We start from the raw sequence: 24,823 nt of genomic DNA, 5'->3' as shown, positions 1-24,823 counted from the left end.
AAACTGTTCCAGTTCATTCAAATTCAGAGGTCTTCTGTTGTGCACAGCCTCCAACTCATACCAAAGATTCTCAATCGGATTTAGATTGGGACTTTGACTAGGCTATCCCAGTGTTAGTTATATTAGTTAAATGTAACTGGCACAGGTCTGGCCTGTGGTGCTTCATAACTACCAGCCAAACTGTGCTCTGTACTGGTGCCATGGTTAATGTCGAATCCTCAATACCATCATAGCATCAAAGGGTGTGAATACTACTGAATTAGCATTTTTGGAGTTTTACTAAAATAAATGCTGAAATAAATAATTGTAAAAATCTATTTCTTGTAACTTTTTTCCTCATCCAAAAAAGCAAAACTTTTGCTGCAAAGATTTTTCCTAAAATTTTTTATAAAAAATAAAGTAAATGTTTTTTTTGTTTTTTTTACCTTGTCTGAATATTCGCCAGCAGTACTCCAGGCTTTGGTGGTGTTTGTATCTTGCAATTGTGTATAATCTATATTTTCATTTCGGCTGTCCGAGTAATTACTGACCCAGCTTTCCTCTGGAGTTTCAGAAGGCACCCGTTCACTGGTAGAGCGAGGAACCATGTTCTTTGTGTTTTTTGGAACAGTAAGATCCAGTGCTTTGCAATTGGTCTCAGTGAGATCTAATGCTTCATTAATTTGCTCCCTTCCATCCAGTGCCTCCATATTGAGCTCTTTTACAGCTTTCTGAATAACAGATGGCACCTGAAGACTCTGGTGTTTAATCCAAGAGTCACAACTGACAGCTGGGAGTGCTCTCTGAGTTCCACTTTTAGAAGGAGAGATCTGGAATAAACATTTCGATTGATGATTGCTCTGAACTGTATCTGTCTGAAAGAACCTCAAAGTAGACTTGCTGTAGAAAAGACCAATCCACATATGAAGGATAAGGTGCACTTGCTCAAATGTTTCCTCGATATTAAAGTTCCATGGTCTGAAAATGAGAAATTAAGACAATGAAGATCGATACACGCAAACAGAATCTTTCATGTACATTGCACACTTTTCATTTATAAGGTGCTCAATGCCAGTGATGCCACATGGAAATGCAAAATTGAAAATGTCATAGCTGTTAATGTCTGAAACTGGTTAAATCTTAAAAGGATTCAGCCCACAATGAATCTAATACAAGAATTAACTGGATACATCTAGATAGACCAAACTTCTAACCTTACCCTCACAGAGTATGCAGATGCAGAATACAGATACCAGCATTTACTGAATTGTGTAAGAATAGAAGTTAATTAAATGACTATACAAGGTTTGATTCAAAATGGTTGCTGTGTTTGCGAAAAGCCTTTGGACCAAACGCAACAGCTGGTGAGCCACTCTTTTCAAGATAGAGCGTTCCTAATCAAATACCTTTCAAATGTAGCAAATAAGAGAAGATGGCTTACTTTGATTCTAACATCTTCATGCACTGTATAACACTAATGTAAATTAATTTAAGATGTAGAAACTGATGCTACTATTTTAACAGGTAACACTGAATGGAGTTGCAAATATAAATATATCAGGGGAAAAAATATATATGCTACCTACCCATGGAGGGCCCGAGTCACACATTTATCCAGAGGATCGTTGCTGTATTTGCTATCCAATGCAAACTCGTAATTCTCTTTCCACTCTCTTGTCACCTTAAGAATTCCATTCACTTCAAAAACAACCCGAGGCACGCCTGTTTTTACACAACTTGATTCCTGCATATTTTGAGAAAAGGACGGATCTTTTTTGGATTTCTGATAGTCATAACAGGGTTGCTGCTGATGTATGAAAGGTGCAACTCTTCCAACTAAGGTAACTTCATTCACATTTTCCGATTCAGCTTTTGAAGATCCAGCACTATTTGTTGAGACCAAAGGTGGCTGTTCTGTTAAACCCTTCAGCACTGATGAAGGTTGTGAATAGGAATGCTCTTTAACTATCACACCAAGAATCAGCTCTTCAGTAACTGGAAGTCCTTCAGGAAATTGAGTTCTTGGGCGATTCGGATGTATATTACTGTTCAACAAAACTTGCCGCAAAGTTTCACAACTAGCCAAACTTGTTGGGCCAAGCTTTGCTTCACAATCTAGCACTGTGTGGCTTTGTACATGCTTGTCTGTAATTGAAACATTTTCTTGACAGGCACTTGTATTCACGTTTTTAGAAACATCTGAGGTCTCACTAGCTTGCACTGCATGAGCAGTTCCTGAGGTATTTGAGATAAGAGCCAAATCAGCCAGTAAGTTAAGTGCATCCGAGGGCTGACTGAGCCTTGTATTTCTTTCAAAATCAAGCATGGGTTGCTCTGATGGACTAGTTTGTGTATTTTGATTATCTGAAGAATCTGATTGAGTTTCAAAATTCAACCATCCTGCAACAAAAACAATACATTAACACACAAACACAACAAAACTAACCAATACATTAAGCATTATAGTGTAGTATCCTTTGTTTAACATTTGCCCTATGATGAGTCTACAATATTTTCTTAACAGTTCCTAATGAAGTAGCTACATCATTATTATTTGCTAAAATACTTACCATTTTCTTTCATGTATTTAGCTATCCTGGTCTGAAAATTCACTCTTTCTTTGAACGCTTTTACAATTCTTTGTTTTGTTACTTGTTTTTTAGGCTGCTGGATACTTGGCTGAGGACTGAGTCCATCTACAATGTTATTCTCAATTGGATTAATCACAGAAACCTTCTGACCTGCAGGGGCCAATGGCTTCTTTCCCCTTCTGCTGCTGTTCTTGGTTTCTGCCATTGTTTTGGTCGATTTGGAGGAATCCGCTTCTCCAGCTGGCTTTTTTCTTCGGTATTTTCTGGTTTTAGGCCTCTCCTCTGACCCAATGGTAGGCTCCTCTGATTTCGAGTCAGTAATCAATGCCTGCACACTTTGTGGACTGACCGATTTTCCACAGTTGACACCAACAATTTCTAACTTGCAGTTTTCTCTGTTGCTATCATTTTGTTTTTTCCTTTTCGGTGAACTTGGCTTATCTGTAGTGGGCGTTTCTTTAGGATCAATCAAAGCAACCACCTGTTCTGTAAGATCCAGTGGTTTTTGTTTCTTTACACTGTCCGCACCTCTACCTGTACCTGTTTTACAGGGCGGCAGTTTCTTTAGAATATCCATTAACTCATTTTCTTTAACCTGTATATCCTTGGGTTGCTCACTCTCTTTCTGTATTTCAGGTTCACTTGGAGCTATTCTGTCTGCTGCATTGTGGCTCCTTTCTGTCACTGACTGTGTCAAATCTGAATCTGCTCCACTAGCTAGACTGTCTTCTTTGCACAGGTGAGTTTTACATAAACCCTCAGCTCCAGTGGTTTGTTCAGTTGGTATAAGATCTGTATGCAACACCTTTGAACCATGTGGAACAAAAACTCTACCACAATCTGTTATAATATTTTTTAATCCATACCGATAACTCTCCCCTTTCATTTTTCTTTTCAACGGATGTAGCTCATCTCCAGTGGTTGTCTCTTTTGGGTGAATCTGATCGTCAGAATCCAATGGCCTCTTTCCTTTTGCACCATTGGTTTTTGCTAACCTTTTACTGCAACGTTCTTTTTTATCTGCACCTTGCTGATCCACTGAAGCCATAGGTTTATTTCCCTTTTCAATGTCGTTTCTTTTAGTATGTTTACTAGGTCCTTCTGTTTTGGTACCAGCAGGTAATACAGGCTTCTTTCTTTTTCTGCTGCTGCCTGAAGGCATTTTATTGCATCTTGTTTTTATTATTTTAGATCTGTTATTATTGGACAAAGCATCTTGTTGATCTGTGCCTTGAGCCCCTGTTATCTCCATTCTTTCAGCATCTCCTCCCTGGGCTTCCTGAATTGCCATTTCTAAGCCCTTGCCTTCCTTGTGAATATGCTCATGGGAGGATGCATTTTCACTTTCTAAAGTTCTAATTTGCTCATCAAGGTCACCTTCACTCCAGCACATATGCTGTTCTGCCTCTGGTGAAGACACAGGAGAATAGCAGATAATCTCACAGTCATCATCTGCATCTTCACATGCTTCATTCTGATATACAGCCAGCAGCTCTAAAGCTTTTGATACTGGTACCACGTAAGTGTCTGATCCACTGAAATAGGACTTCAAGTTTGCAACTGCCGATTTAGGACATTTTGCAGTTCTGTAGAGGTGTTTATCCACTCTGGACACATCATATTGCTCAGCCAATGGAAACAGCTCTCTAACGGGACTTGAGTCTGTGATCCCTGGCCGAGTTATAGTTGCATAGTTATGCAAGTGTTGCTCCACCAACTCACAAGGAGGAGTTTTCTGATCAGTTTGGAATTTTTCAGCTTTCATTTCTGCGTAATTAAGGGCAGGCAAAATCCGCATTACATCACGAGAAATCAGATCCTCAGATTTTCGTACAAAATAAGGAGCCTTCATAGCTGTAAAAAGATAAATGATAAACTCTGATGTCATTGCTTTTTAAATCTCAAATACAATATTGTACCATATATTACAGCAAACAAGTCACTGACAAAAGACTTTAGTAACATTTATTTTATAAACAAGTTTGTATCTACTGTATCTTTTAATAGAGCATAATTACAGAAAATGTACATACCTTTTGTAACTGTTCTTGAGTTCGGAAATACAAACAAAGCTTGTAGTGCATGATCGTTCTCATAGGTATTCTCTGCAATGCAAAATTGAGAATACAAATTGTAATTTAAAAAAAATATATATCTCTTACTACAATCTGGCGCAGCCCTCGTATTGACGGCGCAGTAATATATCAGTTTTATAACAGAGACTGCCCTCAAATAAACGCCGCTATCAATAAAGAAACATTAAGGTACTTCCCCCCCCCCCAAAAAAATAACACACACATTAAACAAATAAACGTGCAACACTGAGTATGTACATGTAACGCCCCCGAAGAGACGGGAGCCTCAGTCTAGCACATAAATTACGGTAGTACAGTTCTGAAAGGAAATGCAAGATAAACTATGTACAGAACAGCAGTCTTTCTGAAGTTCTTATAGGTGGTTTTGTTGTTTTGTTTTTAGTTCAATTGTAATTCCCGTCCACATAAAAACAATGTGTTTACTATCTATGAGAAGACTTAGTTTTGGTTTCTCTTGCAGAGAAATTACAAACAAGCAAGTTACATTGAGAAAAAAAATAACCGAGTAGGATATGTTGTTTTTTTAAACTGATATTCTGAGGTAATTTTTGGTGCAGAAAAACATCTGTGTCACACTGTTGGATTTAATTGCCATACCAGCATTGTCCCCACCCCTTAACAACCAACACACACTCCTGATTCACTGGTACAGTACTCCCTTATCTTCCAACTCCCACCTAATAGGCTCTTGGTAACTGTCACTGATAAATGTATTGTAGTCAAAGTAGGATAGCCACACACACTGCTACATACAGGTAGGCTACCGTATTACAGAAAATAAGCAACCGCGACACTTCTAAAATGTCATAAATCACGTAATAAAATATTGCAGCATTTGAAAATCAGCGTTATTAATAAAGGTCACCCTTGTATAAAGGCCGTCCCCTTAAGCACCGCATTCATTTGATCAATTTAAAATAAACACAGCGGTGCCAAATTGAAGTAATACGATATATATATATATATATATATATATATATATATATATATATATATATAATATGTTAACATGTTAACAGTTGTTTGGTTATACAGTGCACTCTGTTTATAAGAATCACATCTGTCTTAAAAGTGGACCAGTATGATTACTGTGGTTGAGAATGAAAGCTTTGTTCCCTGCAGTGTAACATATTGACCGCTAGATGTCACGAGTCCCTGCATGTATGCACAGGGACCACACAAAGTATGGTTTAGTTAGTTCTCCAACTGAAAGCAAGGTTTACTTTGCTTGTTTGTTTGTTTTATTAGCGGTTGTTTCCCCACCGCACTAAGAAAAATAAAACCAACACCGGTTTTAAACTGTAAATCAAGACTCCAGCCTGATCATTAACACTGCCCTCGGCCACGTCACATTGCAATTAGCAAAAGCACCTCCGCGCATTAGCAATTTAAATGCACTATACAGATGTCAATGGTGCTCAATCACTGAGGACAGTACATCAAAACAAGTCCTCGTGGGTAAGCAACTTGTTATATGATCACGATTATGTTTACTCAAGGCTGCAGAATCCTATTTTACTGCAGTATACTGGAGAAGCGATCGTCTCGTGAGAATGCCTAGTTTAACTGCCATGCGGTGTTAAGTGTAATGGCCTTTTGTAATAAAAAAAAAGTGTGTTCTAGAAAGTTCTAGAAATGCGTTCGAGTTCATCTGTGCCCTTGCCCTATAATAACCCGTATCTTATATAACTTGTTTTTGTCACGCTTATATAACTTGTTTTTGTCAGAATGTTCTAGGGAAAGGAGTGGTTTATTCAGAGGGCCGAGCCTCGAGGGAGTGATCTGGCCAATTACTCTCTCGCACGCAGAAGCCTAACTTGGTAAGTTATAAAGGACGGGGTTCTCCCCTGCTCTGATGAGAGTCAGCCGTGAGGATTAGCGCGCAGTCCTGCTCGGTATTTTCTTGGAGACAGCTGCTTTCTCTTACCAGGGTCGAAGGGCTCTCCCGATCTGCTTGGAAGGGTAAGAATTAGTTCAGTTGCGTCTCATGGATTGTATTGATCTGTGATTAATATAATCTTTGTATGTAACCTTGTTGGGTTGTGTCCCGTTAGGGATATCGTTATTCGCAGTATAGCATCTGTGTATGTAATTGTGTGTGTGTGTGTGTGTGTGTGTGTGTGTGTGTGTGTGTGTGTGTGTGTGTGTGTGTGAAATAATAAAGGACCTTTTGAAATTACTCTGTGAAGTAATTGTCTTATTTACTTCCACATCAACTTCCTTTTAAATTTAAAGTAATTAAATTTCACACAACACCTTTGAATTAAAATGACATTACAGTACAGTATTTTACTGTCAGGACTACCACTTCATTTAAGCATCTGTGGCTTACTTATTTTCTGTTGCAATATCATATGCAAAGCTCCGCAATCTTACACATCTTGATTCTTATATTAGTGATTCTTACAAATGGAGTGCACTGTATATTTGCATGTTGCACTTCTAATAATTTGCAAGGAAATCGACACACAATAAAGGACTCCTCAGTCCATTTAAAATCATGATACATTAGAATAACCCACTGTAAAAGAAGAACATTTTTCACTTCTACTTACCTTCATCCAGCTCAAAAGACGATGAAGCTAAAAACAGAAGTAGCCCGTGGTCATTTAATTGTTGAGCAAGTGCCTATTTAAAAAAAAAAAAAAAAAAAGTAAAAAGTCAAGATTAGGCAGACCTTTTAATTGACGTTTAAACTTTTAATCTCTAGTCGTTTTTTCTCCAGAAAACGCAGAGAAAACCTTTCAATGGCCAAGTGAGACCAATTGGAGCCGACAGAAGCCGGAAAAAAAGGGGGGGGGGGGGCAGATCTGAGCAATACACACAGTCCACGCACCACAGACCTAACACGGACATAAACAAACATGATAGCTGCTTCCGTATCCAGCGGGATGTTATTTGGTGATAACACAAGTGATCAGGAGATGATTTACCAGTATGCATGACTATGAAGAGGTACGTGATAAATAGAGCAAACAAGGGGTGGTGCAGGGCTGGAGATGCAGTACCGAGTGCCCTGCTGATATGCAGTGCCTTTTAAACCTTTTTACTTTGAATAAAATTACTTTTAGACAGCCCACGTAAAATATAACGGCGCGTGTGACAATAAAATTGGACCCGACGCACCTGACAGGCACTGAATAAATGGACCGCTAAGGGTTAAACATTATCTTACCAATTCTTTTTCTTTTAGTTCTTCTGTTAACAAACGAAGCTGGCCCTCCTCCTCGGCAGAATTTACCACTTCATACAAACTGCAGTACATTCCATCCAAGCAAACTATTGCATCAAAATAAATATATCAATTAGTCATTTCACTGACAACATTTTAAATCTCAAGGTTTACCGTGCTTTTCAAACTCCTACCCCAGTACTTTGTTTAGCCTAGCACTTATCAGAATGGATTATTATCCAGCTTCTGAAAGTTTTCTTTAAGTTTCCCTGCTCATTTACCTTTGCTTTTTTGCTTTTCTATTTCTAACCTTTTTATTCCTGTTCAAATTAGGGGTGCCTGAAAAACTTAAACAATATATTTTCACAAATGTAAGTTCAATATATTGTAGCTATCCGGTCAGCTCAGGTTGGCAGACTTGTTTCATCTGATCCTACGCATTCACGCATTTTATGTGGTGTGGTCCTAACCCAAAAACAGACCCTGTTTAATTAATAAAGTATTTTTGTTAGCTTCTGAATCCTGTCTCCTGCTTTGAGCTTTATTCATGTATACCACCTCAACACTAGCCACTGAAGTCATTTTGACGGGTTGAGGTTTTCAAATTGAAAACGTTCTGCGAGTCTGAAAGTTATGTGGTTGTCCGTTTATGACTTCTCCTAAATAAATACCCAACGGCGTTTGAAAGGCAGGATCACGAAAGAAATTTATAAGTCCACCCACCTAGCAACAAAGCCATAATTGTGACTAATACATGCTTTTTATTTTGAATATAGCCTACAATACTCTTATATTACAGTCATTGTGTGTGCTGATGCGCTGGGGAGGCAAAATAAGCTGATCCCTGGAGCTAGCATTACACTTTAGCCAGGCAGAAGGATATCTACATCATCAGATGGAAAGCAACGCAAATGGATGGAGATGCAGATGGATCACATTAGTTTACAGTAAAGCTACATCTTAGTTGGTGCTTATCTTGGAGAGAGCTGAGTTCAAATCAGCATGAAGTTTTAACATCTACTCTCATGTAATGGAAATTGTATGTGTATATATATATATATTTGTGCCTACAGAATTAAAATGCATTAAAATATATATAATTTTTTTTTCCCCATTTATCTACACATCCTACCCCACAACTGCTAAGTGAAAAAAATATTCTAGAAATTTGTAGAAAATTAAAAATAAAAACTGAAATAGGTTGGATAAGTGTAGCAATCCATATTTAGCTGGGATGGGTATAAAAAAAATATCAAAAGCCCTGAATATCTCTTGGAACACGGTCAAGACGATTATTAAGAAGTGGAAGGTATATGGCACAATCGAGACCCTGCCTAGATCAGGCCGTCCGTCCAAACTGGATGACCGAGCAAGAAGGAGACTGATCAGAGAAGCTACAAAGAGGCCAATGGCAATATGCAAGAGCTACATGCTTTTATGGCCAAGATTGGTCAAAGTGTGCATGTCACAACAATATCCCAAGCGCTCCACAAATCGGACCTGTATGGTAGGGTGGCAAGAAGGAAGCCATTACTCAAGAAAGCCCACCTTGAATCCTGTTTGAAGAAAGCAAAAAAAACACTCAGGAGATTCTGTAGCCATGTGGCAAAAAGTTTTGTGGTCTCACGAAACTAAAATTGAACTTTTTGGCCTAAATGCAAAGCGTTATTTTTGGCGCAAACCCTACATAGCGCTTCACCCAAAGAAGACCATCCCTATTGTGAAGCATGGTAGTGGCAGGATCATGTTATGGGGATGTTTCTCATCAGCAGGGACTGGGGCACTCATCAGGACAGAAGGGAAAATGAATTGAGCAAAGTACAGAGAAGTCCTTGAGGAAAACCTGCTGCCCTCTGCAAGAAAGCTGAAACTGGGATGGAAGTTCACCTTTCAGCATGAGAACGACCCAAAGCACACAGCCAAAGCTACACTGGAGTGGCTAAGGAACAAAAAGGTAAATGTCCTTGAGTGGCCCAGTCAGAGCCCCTACCTAAATCCAATCGAAAATTTGTGGCATGACTTGAAGACGGCTATCCATTAACGCTCCCCAAGGAACTTGACAGAGCTCGAACAGTTTTTTAAAGAAGAATGGTCAAATATTGCCAAAGCTAAGTGTAGTGTTTATATATAAAAAGCTAGTCACAGCGCTTCAGCAGAAACATTGCAATCAGAAAACTACAAAGCAGCAGGCTGCAGCGGCTCAACCTGGATTCTGCGCTGCACTGAGTGACACACGCAAGAGAAACCTGTTTTAAATTAAAAACAACTTTTGTTTTTACAGTTTTGTATGTACATATACCTGTTTACACAGTAGTTTCTTATAAAATGTTTATTTTATTATATATTTTTTCTTTCTTTGAAGTAGTGCTTTATATTTGGCAAGATAGAAAATAAATCCTTTTATGTGCTTGAATAAAACTTTTGAGTTGTATCGGACAGTTGTCTTTCATTTTAATATTGATGTTGTTAAAATGTACCGTCATAATGACGCCCCGGTTTTAGGTATGAGTATACCCACGGCGGCTCTAGTGTTAACGTGGTAATTTTTGTGGCATATGTATAATAATATTATCTGGCATTGGGTTTCAGTATTTGAAATTTAACGCTTGAGTACTCGAGCACTAAATTACTCTGAATTCTCACCCCTAGCTCAAAAGTAATTGAATGTAATTGCTGTGCTGTAGGATAACGCTACTTTGTGGTGGACCAGAAAGTAACATCCCGGAACCAATAAGAAACTACACTTCGTAACCAAGCAGTGATAATTGCTTGGTTACAAACAAAGGTTCTTAGGGACAGCTTACCTTCACTTGTATGGTAACTTTCTCTTTTGAAGGTCGCCTCTGGTAATGCTTTCTTCAAATCACAAAGTTTCATAACACTGTCAATTTTTAGTTTCTCTGGTCTAGGGAAAAAAAAAAAAAAAAGTGAAACTTAGGACATTTACCTGTTCAACATCAGAATATGCCTGCCCCCAAAAAAGCTGCCCCTTAGAATTAGTAACCAGCTACATCAACAGTACGGGGGGCGTGAGAAAATGGTCTTATAGGTTTTTACACAAGCAATGTAGATCACTATTCCTCTTCTTTTATTGTTGAACAGCTACTGATATTTTGTAATTACATTTGGAAAGCACAGATGATATTTCAAAGACAATGCTACAGATACTTTTGCTGCTGTTTAAATTTAAATTACCTGAAATGATCTACTTTCAATCCAATCATGGGACCTTCAGTAAATGTACCACGATACATCAACTTAGGAAGCCATTACATGGCAACATCTTTCTATTTTTAGATGGTAATTCGTTATTTAATTAATTAAATAGCCAAACAAATGAACAAGCAAGCAAGCAAACAAAGACACACACATACAACTTACAGCATGGATGGGATTACTGCACCGGTGTATGACTTGAGAGCTACATGATACACTAGGGAGTGGTCTTTGATCCTGATCTGGCCTCTCCAAGTACAGTAGTGCCAAGCTGCACACAGAAAACACATTATTATTTCAGCAGTAACTGCATCAAACAAAGACATACAATTGGAAAGCACCTGACTTCATCTCAAATTGTTTCCTAACATTGACATAAAAAAATTAATTAAAAAAAAAAAAACATCCTACCTGTTTTGTCTTGAGTAGCACTAGGGAGGGAAATGAAACAAGAATTGGTTTAATTTATTTTACAAAGGTATATGGTGTAATGTTATCCTTACTGAGAGTAGAGGTACATTACATGACTTACCTTTTTCCGTTTTTTAACACTGATATAGAGGATTTTGAATCACTGTATAGAAAGCTGACAATGGCGAACGGACAAATGTGTCTGGGGCAAGAGACGGCAGCACCGTTCTGCAACTCATACATATAATACTGCAAGAGAAAAAAAACAAAACACACCATTAAAAAGTATTCCAACATACATGCTTAATTTCAATTAATAACATAACTTACGGTAGCAAGAAAGTACCTATCTGATATTAAAAGGTGAACAGAATGATGTATACATTGCTTAATGACTTCGTTTCCATAAAAAAGGGAACAAATTGTCATATTTGTATTCAATCCACTATGTATATGTTCTCTACATTATGCCGATTGCATGGGTGAAAGTGGCCAATGATCTTTTTGACCGAAACTCCTGGGTCAAAATCTTTTGACTGGGGTTCTGGGACCTGCCCAGGCCCCCCGAAGCTCTGTGGTTTTACATGCTCTAAGGTGCATTCTGAGCCATTTTGGACCACTTTCAGAAGCAAATTTCAACTGTAGAAAAAGAAATTCGGAAATTATAACTTGTCATTTTACTAGATGTATCAACCTGATAAATCACGCGAGGCTAGTTAAACATTGTTTTTGAAATGTTACTCATCAAAACATTTACACGTATGCCCGTTTCACGTATTCATTTGATAAAACCTCAGCTGCAAATAACACACAATCTCTGCTTAAAATACAAATAAAGCTTTTGCTATTTAACTGTATATTAACAAAATCTAAATAAAACTCACTGAGTATAGATAAACTCTGGACCAGTAAACTTTTTATTCAGTAACTCTGGGTCAGTTTTGGTACCTATAGGTGAGTTTCATTCTAAAAGCCGTACAACAATTCAGTGCTTTAATCAATGACAGAAGCAGCAGTTCAAGAATTTTTGTGTCTCAATCATAGGTGCCTAACTCTGTTAAAAAGTGGGGAGCAAACAAAACAATACATTATTATTATTATTATTATTATTATTATTATTATTATTATTATTATAATAATAATAATGTGATGAATGTAATGAAAGTGTTAAACAAAGAAAAGAAAGTACAGCACTGTTGTTTTGCAGGTAAGTTTCCCTAATTAAGGCAGTTGAAAATACTTGCCATGTAAGAAGCACTAGTTTGCTATATAAAAAAATTACAATTTTGCTGAATAGAACAATTTCAACAGTATAAACTTAGTTGCAGGAAGGATCAGTCATGTGTTGTTTCTTGTTTTATACCATTAAAATGGTCTTATTTTTCTAATAAATTATGTTTCTGCCTTTGTGCTTGCTTCTAAACATGGTCCGTGGAGTTAGAGGGCAAAGCTTGCCCATAATAAAACAACTTAAAAAAAAAAAAAAGAAAATGGCTCTGTGGCAGGTCATGCTGTGTACAAGTAAAACAAGAGCTGTGTAACTATGCCCAACACAGTGAGAAAGTGTCTGAACATGGTACAAATGCACATTTAGATTACCTTTGACCATCAATGTTAAAAATGATGCAATTCATTGACATAAGAGGTTAAGCTGGTCCACTTGAGCTGGAATGACTATCAGGTGTTCTTACCTGTGTGCTTTCATAGGCTTGAAAAGAACTACTTGTTGAAGAGATTGTCCCAATATTTTCAGAGACATGGCAATCGTAACCAACAGATGGTTTTGGAAAATTAGCAGTGTAGTTTTCTGTCACTGCTTTTACTCTACCCTGTAAAGAGATTTAAAAATCAGAAAATGTCCTTTCATTATGTCAAGAGAAAAAGCAACACTAGCACTGCTAATCAATTTTACAGGCTCCAATTTTTTTTTTTAAATCTGACTTACACAAACAAAAAAATTATACAGTAAAATATAGTACTAGTATAAAATTGGCCTTAACAATGCCTAACTGTGAATTAGCTAAATATCAACAGCGATATGTATGTTTAATTTAATGCTCACTTATATCATACCTTTATAAGTCTGAAAATGACAATGTAGCCAGATTTTCCATTGTGCCATGGCTTTAGGTCTAGGCAGTCAGAATATTTAGAAACATAAACACCTAAGAAAAAAAAGTATATTTAAAAGTAAAGTATTGCCAAAGCAACCTAACAGAATGAAGCAAATCAATGACTAATTAAATGTATTCAATAGATTCACTTACTCAGCTAAGCATTTTAGAATTGAAAGCATGTTCCTAAATTGCTTATTAAAAATAAATAAATAAATAAAAAATTAATAATAATAATAATAATATATCCAGCAAGAAAAGAAAATGAGAAAAGCTAAATGTTCCACCATAATATATCCAGTGCACTTCCTCATTCAGCTGAGCACAGGATTAGTCATGTGCTAGTTAGCGCAGGACAGGCAAAGAAAATAGATAGAAGTAAGTTCTTTTCTTCATGGGTTTTTGTTGGAACAATTTAACCAAACACATCTTAAATTGGTTTGTGTAGAAACACTTAAAATTGGTGTGGATTTCAAACCAGTATATATATATATATATATATATATATTATATATCATATATATACTATATATATATATATATATTATTATAAAAACTTTCTTGTTTCTAGTTGACACAAACCTAGTTGGTACAGTCCTTCCAATTCGTACAGTACTAATTTGCAAAACTAAACTCATTTGCACAATTATCATTGTTATAACTCAAATCTCAGCATATCATTATCTTGCGTATAATATAGGGTCACAGAGTTATGGCTAAAAGTTTTGCATCACCCTAGAATGATCTAATTTTGCTTCATAAAATTGAATGAAAACTGATTTTTATATCAGGGATTCTTATAAACAGAGTGCACTGTATTTTTAATCTCCGTTACAAATCAATCCGCTGGAAAATGTGAAAATATATATTTATGTAATTTACCTTTTTTCTGCTCGATGGAAAAAAAATCTGTTCTTGTTCTCAGCCTTGAATGTTGTCTTTCAATGTAGACTAAAGTATGCCTCCTAGAGGTCTAGTTATTATCTATTTATTTAAAATCAGTATAGCAAATTATGTAAAAATAAATAAATACATAATTATATATATATATATATATATATATATATATATATATATGTGAGTTTTTCTTTAAAAGAAATTTATGTCCTACGGAGTTCAGATTCTAATATTTAAAGAGACTGAATTAAACCATTTGTAACTGGGACTTCGAAGCTTGAAGACTACCAGACCACACAAAGAATTTTTCAGCAAACTGCCTTACTCATGGAATATTGAGAAACACGTTTGTATTCATTACCAACAAAAACTAGTGCGCATTAAAATCAGAAAAACTTTTTTTTTTTTTTTTTTTTTTTAAATGCATCCATTTTGTAATAGCAATAGAACCCCCATCTGGGAAGGCCCTTCTTGTTATGTTAAATGACCTCATCTTTGGCACGGGACATAACTGTTCTATTGTTTAATTACTTAACTTTAGTGTTATATTTGAAACGTCTAAATATCTAAGAGACAACCAATCTATTCTCAGCTCAATAAAAAAAGGCCAATAATTATGTTAATAAACCTAGTAAGAGATAACAAGTTAGCACTCCTGAACTTAATTCTGCTGTTGACCATTTACAGGGATATTGTGGAAACCAAATGTGAATTTCCATGCATGTTTTGTACAGAAATTGCAAACAAAAAGCTATACAACTAAAAAACAGAATGATATATAACTGAATTTCAGAAAACAATGACACATTTGTGAATGAATCTTCTTGTACAAATTGATTAAACGAGTTAGTGAAAGTACCAGAATATGCCTATCCAGAATGCTGCTTTCTCTTTAAATACACATTCAGCTTATTTAGTTTCATTTTCTTTTAAGAAAATGAAACCATTAAGACAATGCTGATAGAACAAGCAGGGTAAGTTTTTACTACTGATCTATACTTTATATTTATTTATGAAGACAAACGCAGTAAGAATGTATACATTTGTTTATTCTCAAATTATAGTCAACAATTTAAATTTGAACAGAGCTCAGCTTTCATTCAATATTTACATTTTCCTTGCTTTCTTTCCAATGACATCTCCACATGTGTTTTGTTCATCTGTAAATCATGTACTGTATGTGTTATGATACGATTTTCCTTTATAATTGAAGTGTCTAACACTAATGTTTCTTTTTCAACCTAGTAACGAATACTGAAACAGTTACTGGTAAATCTGACCGAGAAAATAAATCCAGAACAAAAAGTAAGCAAGCTGTTGCTTTTTCAGTTTTGCTTTCAAAACAAAGATGAAACAAAAGTGAAACCAGAAAATATACTCTGCTCAGACCTAAAGTATATATAGCACAAATTCCCCACGTGCCTTAAAGTGCTTACATGCAAGGCAATGACTCTCAAACCTCTCTCAGCTGCCAGACTGCTTCTGAGAAAGGGGCTGAATGCTGTGCAACAATTGTTTTGTGGGTCTCTGCATTATTTCACTGGAACTATGATCACAAATAAGTAGCACCAGTGTTCCCTCCAAGGCTAAAATGCATCAATTTTTCACAATAACTGGCAACAACCTTCAGACTCAGGTTTACTAACTTTCACAAGTTAATATCATAAATGTCAACCTTAATCGAGACTCCAACATCTCGATTTAACATATAATTTTTAGAGCATTCTTGCAAAGCATTAACATAAGCATATTTGCGACTGTCTTGCAGCTGATTCTCTGATTTTCCTCTGTGAAAATGCATGTTACTAGTGATGGGTCGGTATACCGTTTTTTTATTCACACCATTCTTGCTGCAACGGCTGTTCTTGGCTGGTGTCTTTCTGACGTTGCACGCAGCTTCTAGAGGAATGCCTTCTCCAAACCTTGCAGCGCAGAACACATTTAACGTCCTACATTTACACTTGTCTGCAGGCTACTCGGAAACAACCAATTTAAACGTCTTGTTCTTATTATTGAAGAAAAAAATACATATTACGAAATATAAATATATATTTTGAACACAGTAATAAAAACAATTACTGGACATGCTGATTTTGTACATATATGTACATTTAAGCCGGACGCGCACAGAGAAATAGTAACAGTTTATTTCAGACACCGTTTTTTCCGCTACGCGGTGTGAAAGCCTGCATGGTACAATATTCATAATAATAATAAAAAATAATAATAACAATAACAATAATAATAATAAATATGTTGGCGTGAAAGGACCTTTTACTAAGTTTTGTACTCTAAAGTAACATTTAAAACTTGCCAGCAGTCAAAAGCAATAGTTTTTATATTGTTATTTTTTGGTACTATTTAAAAGCTTGTGTATGTTGATGTAGCTAAAGCTACATTATTTAGTGGCTTCTCCGTGAATTCTTGTTATTTTCCGCAACTCGCCTGTGAAACGTACTAAAAATTACCATAACAAAATTGTCTCCTTAATCATTAATGAACATTACTGTGGGTGTTGTCGAGTGATTGAAAACAATACATTTTGTGTTTGAATTGAAAGTGGTCTCGAGGAGTCGAATGGGTCAAATTTCAAGTACATTTTCTTCTAGATAATGTAGCACATTTTGACATCACTACTGTGATATTATGCCTTTATTTTTGACTGGCTGAGGATGCAAATATAGCCTTCATCCGTGTATTTCATATATGTGTAGATAAATCCGTCCACACTTGTAATAAAGGCAACAATCTTATTGCAGCTGTCCCTGCATAGTAATACCTAAAAAAATCAATATTAAAATCTAAAAAAATGTATATGCTCAATGAGAATTTGGTCTTTTTAAAAGCATTATTATTATTATTATTATTATTTTAGTAAATGTAACAAATTTTCAGAGAAGTATTTACAACATGGGTTATTTCATCAACCATTACAGCTACATACTTGGCTTCCTGTACTTCTGCTTTTATTGCATCTAGCAGAACCTGAGACACTGAAGACAGTAAGTCGTTCTGAATCTTGTCAGAGGTACCCAAGACTATTGACAAGCAATTGTTTAACATGCTGTTGTAGTCAGAAATCAGAGAAAATTAATTCCACGGTTACCTCTATTTGAGGAATTGGTGCCTTCATTGCGCTCTCTAAATGACAGTTCTTGCTTGCCAACTTAAACAACAGAATCAATCAAGCATTTAAAAGCCTCGCAATTTTTTCTTACTTGCTCTTTGCGATGCATTGTATCCTACGCTTCTGCTCATCCAGTTGAACATCAATCCACGTTTGTCCAAAAGGTCTGAGTGTTACAGTGGCTCGCAAGTGACTTTGGGAACGTTCATGTTTTTTTGTTGTGCTGACTTCGACAGACATCCTAGATTGCTGTAGCCAGTGTTGTTGCATATCGCCTTTTTTTTTTTTTTTTTTTTTTTTTTTTTTAATTTATAAAAAGCAATTTGAAATGTTACTTCGAAGTTCTCAATATAATTCTCATAAACCTTCAACAGTTTATGCCCCGCCTCTGCTCAATCATGATTAGACACCTGCATTACTAGGGTTTTGCAATTCAAATTTCAATTTCTCCGCGTACATGAATATCTCATGCATGTCTGTTTTTAAGTGTTACTAAATATTTGAATTGAATTACGGTGTTTCAGCTGCAGAATCGTAAAAATTTGTAAGTCATAAGCACTTGCTTCTTCACAATACACAATACAGTATGACATAGCTACTCTACTTTTTCCCCCCGTTTGCCTGTCCTCTGAAGCAGCTCAGCAAGTTTGTAACTGTCCTTTGTAATTCAATCTTGAGAATGTTGCAAACCCAGGTGTTGTGATCAATGCCTTGATCAGTCACCTCTTGATCATGTATGCCAATTCTTTTGTATTAGGTGTAGGGCTGACAACAGCCTGGCTGGTGTTAGCGTTTATCACTCTGCTGTGGGCACACCAATTCATTATTACCTGTACACTGACTGAAAAGATGGTTCAAAAGACGAGTACTGAATACAGAAGTTGTGCTTGAACTGTTACAAGATTTGGCTGAAGGAAATTCTGATGGCGGGGTGAGTGATAACAACAACGATGCATCCTGGGCTGTTGAAACCTGCAGTTCTGACAGTGAATGTGAGGACACCGAGTCGGATTTACCTGCAGGTCAAACACAACAAGTGCCGACCAGGGAGAGGAGGGAGAGGTTGTGGCCGTGGCCAATCCAGTACTGGAGAAACAACTGCTGTCCCTGCGGCTCCTCTTGCATCTGCCGCTTCAGCACCAAGGACAACTACACCTGCTGTATCAGCTTCGCCAAGCGTAATTCGGAACAGGGGAAAAGATGAGATAGTTTGGAAAATTATAAATCCCGGTGATGAGGCTTTGTGAAAAAGCACATCAGAAAATGTTTTGTCTGAAGCTTCAGGCCCAACTTTGCACTCAAAATGAAACGCAGATACTCGACTCAGTGCATTTCTGTTGTTGATCTCTATGCAACTGCTGCTTCACATTCAGTACTGTACCATGGCAGAGGCGCAGTGGGTACTGAATGTTGACCCCTGGGAACTGTCTTTGGAGGAATTACATGCTTTCATTGCAATCCTGTATGTGCATACCGCATATGCGGTTAAAAGCATTTATGTGGAGAGCTACTGGTCACAAGAGTGTGGTCTTCCCTTCTTCGAGGAAACAATGTCACGGAATAACTTTTGGGAAATCATGAGATTCATACGTTTTGATTTGAGAACAACAAGAGCAACCCGACTTATTACAAACAAATTTGCAATGTCATCAGAGGCTTGGGACAGCTTCATCACAAATAGCAGTGCCTGCCATAAGCCTGGACCTAACATTAACGTGGACAAGCAGCTGTTTCCCACAAAGGCACGCTGTCGCTGGACAAACTGCATGGCCACCAAACCAGACAAATTTGGCATCAAATTCTTGCTTGCAACTGACTTGAATTCCAAATACCTTGTAAACGGTTTCCCCTACCTGGGAAAGGATGAAACGCGCCCTGCTGGAGAGAGACTGGGATTCAGTGTTGTGCTGAGGCTGATGGAGCCGTACTTGGGCAAAGGACGAAAGTGCCACCACTGACAATTTTTTTTACTTTATTTGGCCATTTGGCCAGGGAGTTAAAGAAAAAAAAAAAAAAAAAAAACCTTGCCACACTGTGAGTGTAGTGGAGCCACCCCACTCCACTACACTCTTCAGGCAGAACGACTGTGCCACCCTGAGTGTGAACAGGTGTAAAAAAAAATGAAAAAATTAAGAAAGAAATAAAAGAAAGAAATGTGCTTATTCTAAGCTCTCTGCACAAATCAGTGACCATCGGGACTGATGCTAAACAAAAGCCAGAGACTTGCATTTTAGAACACAACGAAGTACAGTGTGGACATACTGGATCAAATGGCACGGCTGGATTCTGTCACAGATAATACTCGCAGGTGGCCTGTGGCTGTTTTTTATAATGTTTTGGACCTGGCAGCCATGTACAAAACCAAAGCGTTCAAGAAGTGCACCGGCAACAGAATCAGTCGGAGGGTCTGAATTTTGCAGCTAGCCCGAGAGCTACCGCAAGAAACATTTTGAAAAGAGACACGAAAGCCGGCTGGGAAATGCCCCTCAACCTTCAGCCAGCACTGCACCCACTGGCACACGGAATAAAAGACAATGCCAGGTTGCTAAATGCAATAAAAACATAACTTCTGATGTCTGCGCTCTATGTGAAAAGGCAGTCAGTGGCAAAAGCACTGGTACAGTTGCAAAGTGTGTTTTCTGCATAGATTGTACTGAGAAAGCTGTAACAGAACTCTGAACAGACAGAAAGAGCCTTTGAACTCTATTTCACTCAAAGCGCTTTCATGGTATGTTATATTTTTGTTTTATGCTATTTTTATAACTAGTTATTTATGTTTTAGAATTTTACATGTGCATGCAGCTTTTCACACCTGCTTACACAGAAGTTCATTGCGTAAAGTTTATTTTATTACAGTTTGTCACATTTATGTATATGTGCTCTTTTTGAAAAATAAATTAGTTTCAATGTAAATACTCTGTTTCTGCTCTGAAAATGTTATGATGTTCATAAATAAACATATTTAGTTGTATCTGATTGTTTGTTTTTCATTTTCATATGAAAGCCGTTTTAAAATGCAGCCGTACATTTTGCGGATGCGGTGGTCGTATGTAGTCTGAAAACTCGGCGAGAATACCTTTCAACTGTTTATGTCTAACCTTCTCTCAACTTCTGATTGGACTGCCACGGAGAAAATACAGCATATAAAAAAAAAAATTCTGCACAATTAAATTGTAAAAAAATAAAAATAAAAAATAAATTTGCAATTAACTCTTTAGTTAATTAAACTGTTAAATGGAAAAGCCCTACATATATTATAACAACAAGCAGATTTAGAAGGCACAGTATGTATAAGGTTCTTTGTTTCTTACAGTAACATTAGGTTAAAGATCTTACCCTTTGTAGGATCCCCTAGTGTAGAGCATGAACTATTTCCAGCTTTCAAACCAGTTTCACAGAGCTGTTTTGCCTTGAAAACAAAATTGAAATGGGTTAGGATATAGAACAGATCTCTCTTCTGAAAAGCGTGCTTTGTTGCAATATTTAAATTGTACCTGTTTTTCCTGCTCACACAGAAGGAAGCCAAAAGACTCTTCGAGCTCTTCAGGCTTATACCCTTTTTTCTTCTTTTCTACGTAACTGAAATTGAACTGAAAAAAAAGTCATAAGAAAACAGGATTAACTCATTTGGAAAGCTTAATTTATATGTGCTTTAGTTTAAATTGATGCAGACCTTTACCTTGTCCAGAAGAACATCATTTTTTACTAGATAAGCATGGTTATAGCTGAAACATTTTGCAGACTCCGGGTTCATGTAAGAATTTTGCAGTACAGGAAGGATGTTCTCTATGAAGCCACTTGATCCTGGGGATATGCTTTCAAAAAGATCTAGAAGAGAAACAGCAAGCATAATTAATAATCACTCTGGCCCAGGTGCTCAGATAGAGGAAGTTACCTAATGAACATCTACCACAAAGTATGGTTGAGGCAGGTTTTAACATGGAATTCAGGACTGTGAATTAATTGTAGTTAATATTTATGATTATACAATCAGGAATTAGACTAATTAAACTGACAAACGGCTGGATTTAACTGCAGACTGTTGATGGATACAGCAACACACAAGAGATTGATATTGGGACGAGATGAGATCAGGTTTATGGTTCAGCCTGATTACTGGGGAGAGACAGGCATGAAACATCAATTTGAATGGAGCGTAGTTGACTGGAGATGAGAATTATGAAGTAGGCCTGAGGTCTTGTTACATCTGCATTATAGAAATGTATTGCTGTCACTTCTCTGTGTTGTGTAAAATTCTGCATAAATGCAATCCCTGGTCATAATTGCCAACACATTTACCATGCAGTGTTTATATAGATCTAAGTCTGCAACTGCTTACAGTAGTCAACAACTCAAAAGTACCGGTACAATAGGGTTCATTTTTCTTTTAAAAAAAAATTCTAAAATCACAGAAAGATATTGTGTACAAAATATGAAGCTAACATGAAGAAAAATTTACGATTTGGCAATACTGTTTCACCAAGTTGTAACCACATTCATTCCGCAATACTACCGGATGCTGACTGGCTAAAACAACCCAAAAGATAAATGAGATTTTTAGGCATCATGACATGACATGACATGACACCAGATTGGTTTAGGAACCACATGTCCAATCTTGACAGATCTCTGCATACATTTACAATTTGTTTAGAAATCTTATTCCACATGTTGGGGCCACTCCAAACAGCCAAACGTTGCCTAATCCTAAATGCAATGTAACTTGCTATGTCTGTGGTGTTAATTAGGCTAATGTCAAAGCAAAACATTAACTTCATAAATAACAATAAATTACACTATGTAACACAATTTTTGTTCCTGGGTAGTAAGTGTTATTTCCTAATTGCTTATGCCTCAAAAGTACAGAAAATGGCTATTATTCGCCACAAACTTTGCTTTTGTCACCAGGACAGTGATATTTCAAAATATCACTATTTCCAATGGGAAAACGGGCAAATGTGTCTTTTCGTTCACATAAAGTCAGAAAAAAACAACATATAAATAAATTAACATGTATTTATACTAAAGTAATACAAAAATGACTACAAAAGATTTAGAAGTGAGTAGTTTTTCGAGATTTACGATTATACTGTAAAGAAAAAAATTGTTACACGGTGTTATTAGTAGCAGTCGTAGTAGTAATTATTATTGCTATTATTAAAAGGAATTTAAAATATATGCGAATCTAGCCAATACGGAACACATACAAAACAAATAAATTATGTAACCTTGCAACTTTGTCATACCGGAATAAACGAGTAAATAACACTAAAACAACAAGTAACACAAAGGCCCAATTGACATGTGGTTTAAAAACAAAAAAGCCTGCCACCAAGTTAAATTATAGTAAACGCGAATTGACATATCGTGTACTTATAAGGCTGTACTTTAAAACAAAACTAAACGATTCCCCAGAAAGGCGACTGTTGCCTTCAATCTACTACCCTCTCACCTGTGGACGGCACAGAACTGTTTTTCTCATTTTCCATTTTACAGAACCTTCTCTGCTTTTCCCTCAGTCAGATCTTTTTTTTCCCTTGAAAAGCTACATTTCTTCCGACCTTCTTTGTTTGAAACGACATTGTGTATATTTTTATTAACAAGAATAACACGTTGTAAGTAAAGCTAGTAGAATTCCATTATAACTGTGAATACCAAACTCCACGTTTTTTAATCCAGTTAGTTACAGCGTGATTTTTCAATGTTAGTGTGTATTTTATTTAAAAAGTCACAACCAGGAAGAGCTTGGTGGTGCAGCAATCAAGTCACAAAACCCTCCGCCGTTAATCAAAACAACTTTGTTTTTACCCCATCTAATCAGCACCTCTCAAAAAAACGTTACTGTAATAGACACACACGTGGAACAACACTAAATGAAAAATGAAACAGAAACTCCAAATTAGCGATCCATTTGAGTTGTGTGAAGAATATGTTTTCTGAAAGCAGAGGATCTATAAACCGGAATAAAAAAAAAAAAAAAAAAAAAAAAACAGCCTCAGAACCACTACCGGTGTCACCACGTTGGTATTTGTCAATTTTCTAAACTTCCAACGTCATAAGTTAAAGCGAATAATACAGCTGCATTATTAATTAAAGGTAAAATAATCTTTGTTAGAGTTACTCTTTAGAATTTTACACTAGGCTTTTGTTCCCCTCAACAATAGGTTTATGGAGGTTTCAATAGTATTATGCTCTAAAATGATTCAACATGGAGTTGAATATATATTCAGAATAACCACATGTTTTTTTTTTTTTTTCTTATGATCTAAATAACAGTAACGAGTTATTTTAACAAATTAATGTTATGTATGCATGTTGATATTCTTAAAGCAATAAAATGTAATTTAAATGCTGGCTTGTGGATATTTGAAGATAATGTACTATAACAAAGGGATGGCGCTAGGACTTTGTGTGTGTGTGTGTTCCCTCTCAATGGAATGACAACCATTACCAAATGGGAAAGAGCCCTCTCTGACCGCCAATCACTGAGCATATATAAAAAAAAAGCTGCCCTATCAGGGCCCTTCTGTGAAGGGGAAGTCCCTCCCACCTCCTGTTGAAGAGGGTCCTCACAGTAATATATCGCCATTTTCTCTATCACTTCACTGAGAGTTTTTTGAGAGTGCTACTACCTAATTCTCGCATCAGTTTATTGACTAGAGCTGGTTTCGACCCCTCTTTGGGAGATTGGTAAGCGGCCATTACTCTCTTTTCACTGCACAAGGCCTTGTGTAGTTTTCATATACCATGTGGGGAGCTGTTCTGGTGTGTAAAAAGACCCCGCGGGCTCGCGGCATCGTCCTCTACGCTGATTTAATCGGCCACAGCGACCACAACAGCTAGGGCCGAGCGTCCTTCTCAAGCCTCGGGCTCTCCTAGCGTGGCTGCGCTTGCCTTCAGCAACCACGCTTCTCCTGGAGCAACCCAGCATCTGCACCCTGAGCGTCCAGAACAGCAGAGTCTCTGCTGCACACTGCAGGAGCCCAAGAAGCGGACCTAGGCACATTCCCCACTATTGGGGACATGGTCACGTTATTGGTGCAAGGTTCCACCTTCAGTACTAACAATATTAACCTTCTTGCAACACCTGTTTGACGCAGGAAAATCAGCATCTACTTTGAAGGTATACCTGGCAGCAATATCAGTGTGCCACGACAAAATTGACTCCTGGGGCACATTTCCTGGCAGTACAATTTCTTAAAGTGGCTCGGAGGCTTTGT

General features: G+C 36.9%; 1 protein-coding gene across 2 annotated transcripts in view; it reads right to left on the bottom strand.

Moving 5' to 3' along the window:
* Window positions 1–23,550, bottom strand: part of LOC121318246 — a 35,653-nt gene extending 12,103 nt beyond the window's left edge. The window contains exons 1-16 of one of the 2 annotated variants that reach the window (XM_041254706.1): window positions 23,056–23,550; window positions 21,283–21,431; window positions 21,098–21,193; window positions 20,940–21,012; window positions 13,539–13,630; window positions 13,157–13,294; window positions 11,587–11,714; window positions 11,466–11,485; window positions 11,220–11,325; window positions 10,643–10,743; window positions 7,842–7,945; window positions 7,222–7,294; window positions 4,604–4,675; window positions 2,550–4,424; window positions 1,566–2,379; window positions 426–957 (exon numbers count right to left, since the gene is read on the bottom strand). In XM_041254706.1, coding sequence (XP_041110640.1) covers window positions 426–957; window positions 1,566–2,379; window positions 2,550–4,424; window positions 4,604–4,675; window positions 7,222–7,294; window positions 7,842–7,945; window positions 10,643–10,743; window positions 11,220–11,325; window positions 11,466–11,485; window positions 11,587–11,714; window positions 13,157–13,294; window positions 13,539–13,630; window positions 20,940–21,012; window positions 21,098–21,193; window positions 21,283–21,431; window positions 23,056–23,092 — 4,410 coding nt within the window. In that variant the 5' untranslated portion in view covers window positions 23,093–23,550. The remainder of the gene's footprint in view (window positions 1–425; window positions 958–1,565; window positions 2,380–2,549; window positions 4,425–4,603; window positions 4,676–7,221; window positions 7,295–7,841; window positions 7,946–10,642; window positions 10,744–11,219; window positions 11,326–11,465; window positions 11,486–11,586; window positions 11,715–13,156; window positions 13,295–13,538; window positions 13,631–20,939; window positions 21,013–21,097; window positions 21,194–21,282; window positions 21,432–23,055) is intronic. The other variant, XM_041254707.1, reaches the window with a different exon arrangement.
* Window positions 23,551–24,823: the final 1,273 nt, after the last annotated feature.

Source organism: Polyodon spathula, chromosome 7 (assembly GCF_017654505.1).
Source record: "Polyodon spathula isolate WHYD16114869_AA chromosome 7, ASM1765450v1, whole genome shotgun sequence".
In the NCBI taxonomy this organism is placed as follows: domain Eukaryota; kingdom Metazoa; phylum Chordata; class Actinopteri; order Acipenseriformes; family Polyodontidae; genus Polyodon; species Polyodon spathula.
This window is presented reverse-complemented; position numbering and strand designations above follow the sequence as displayed.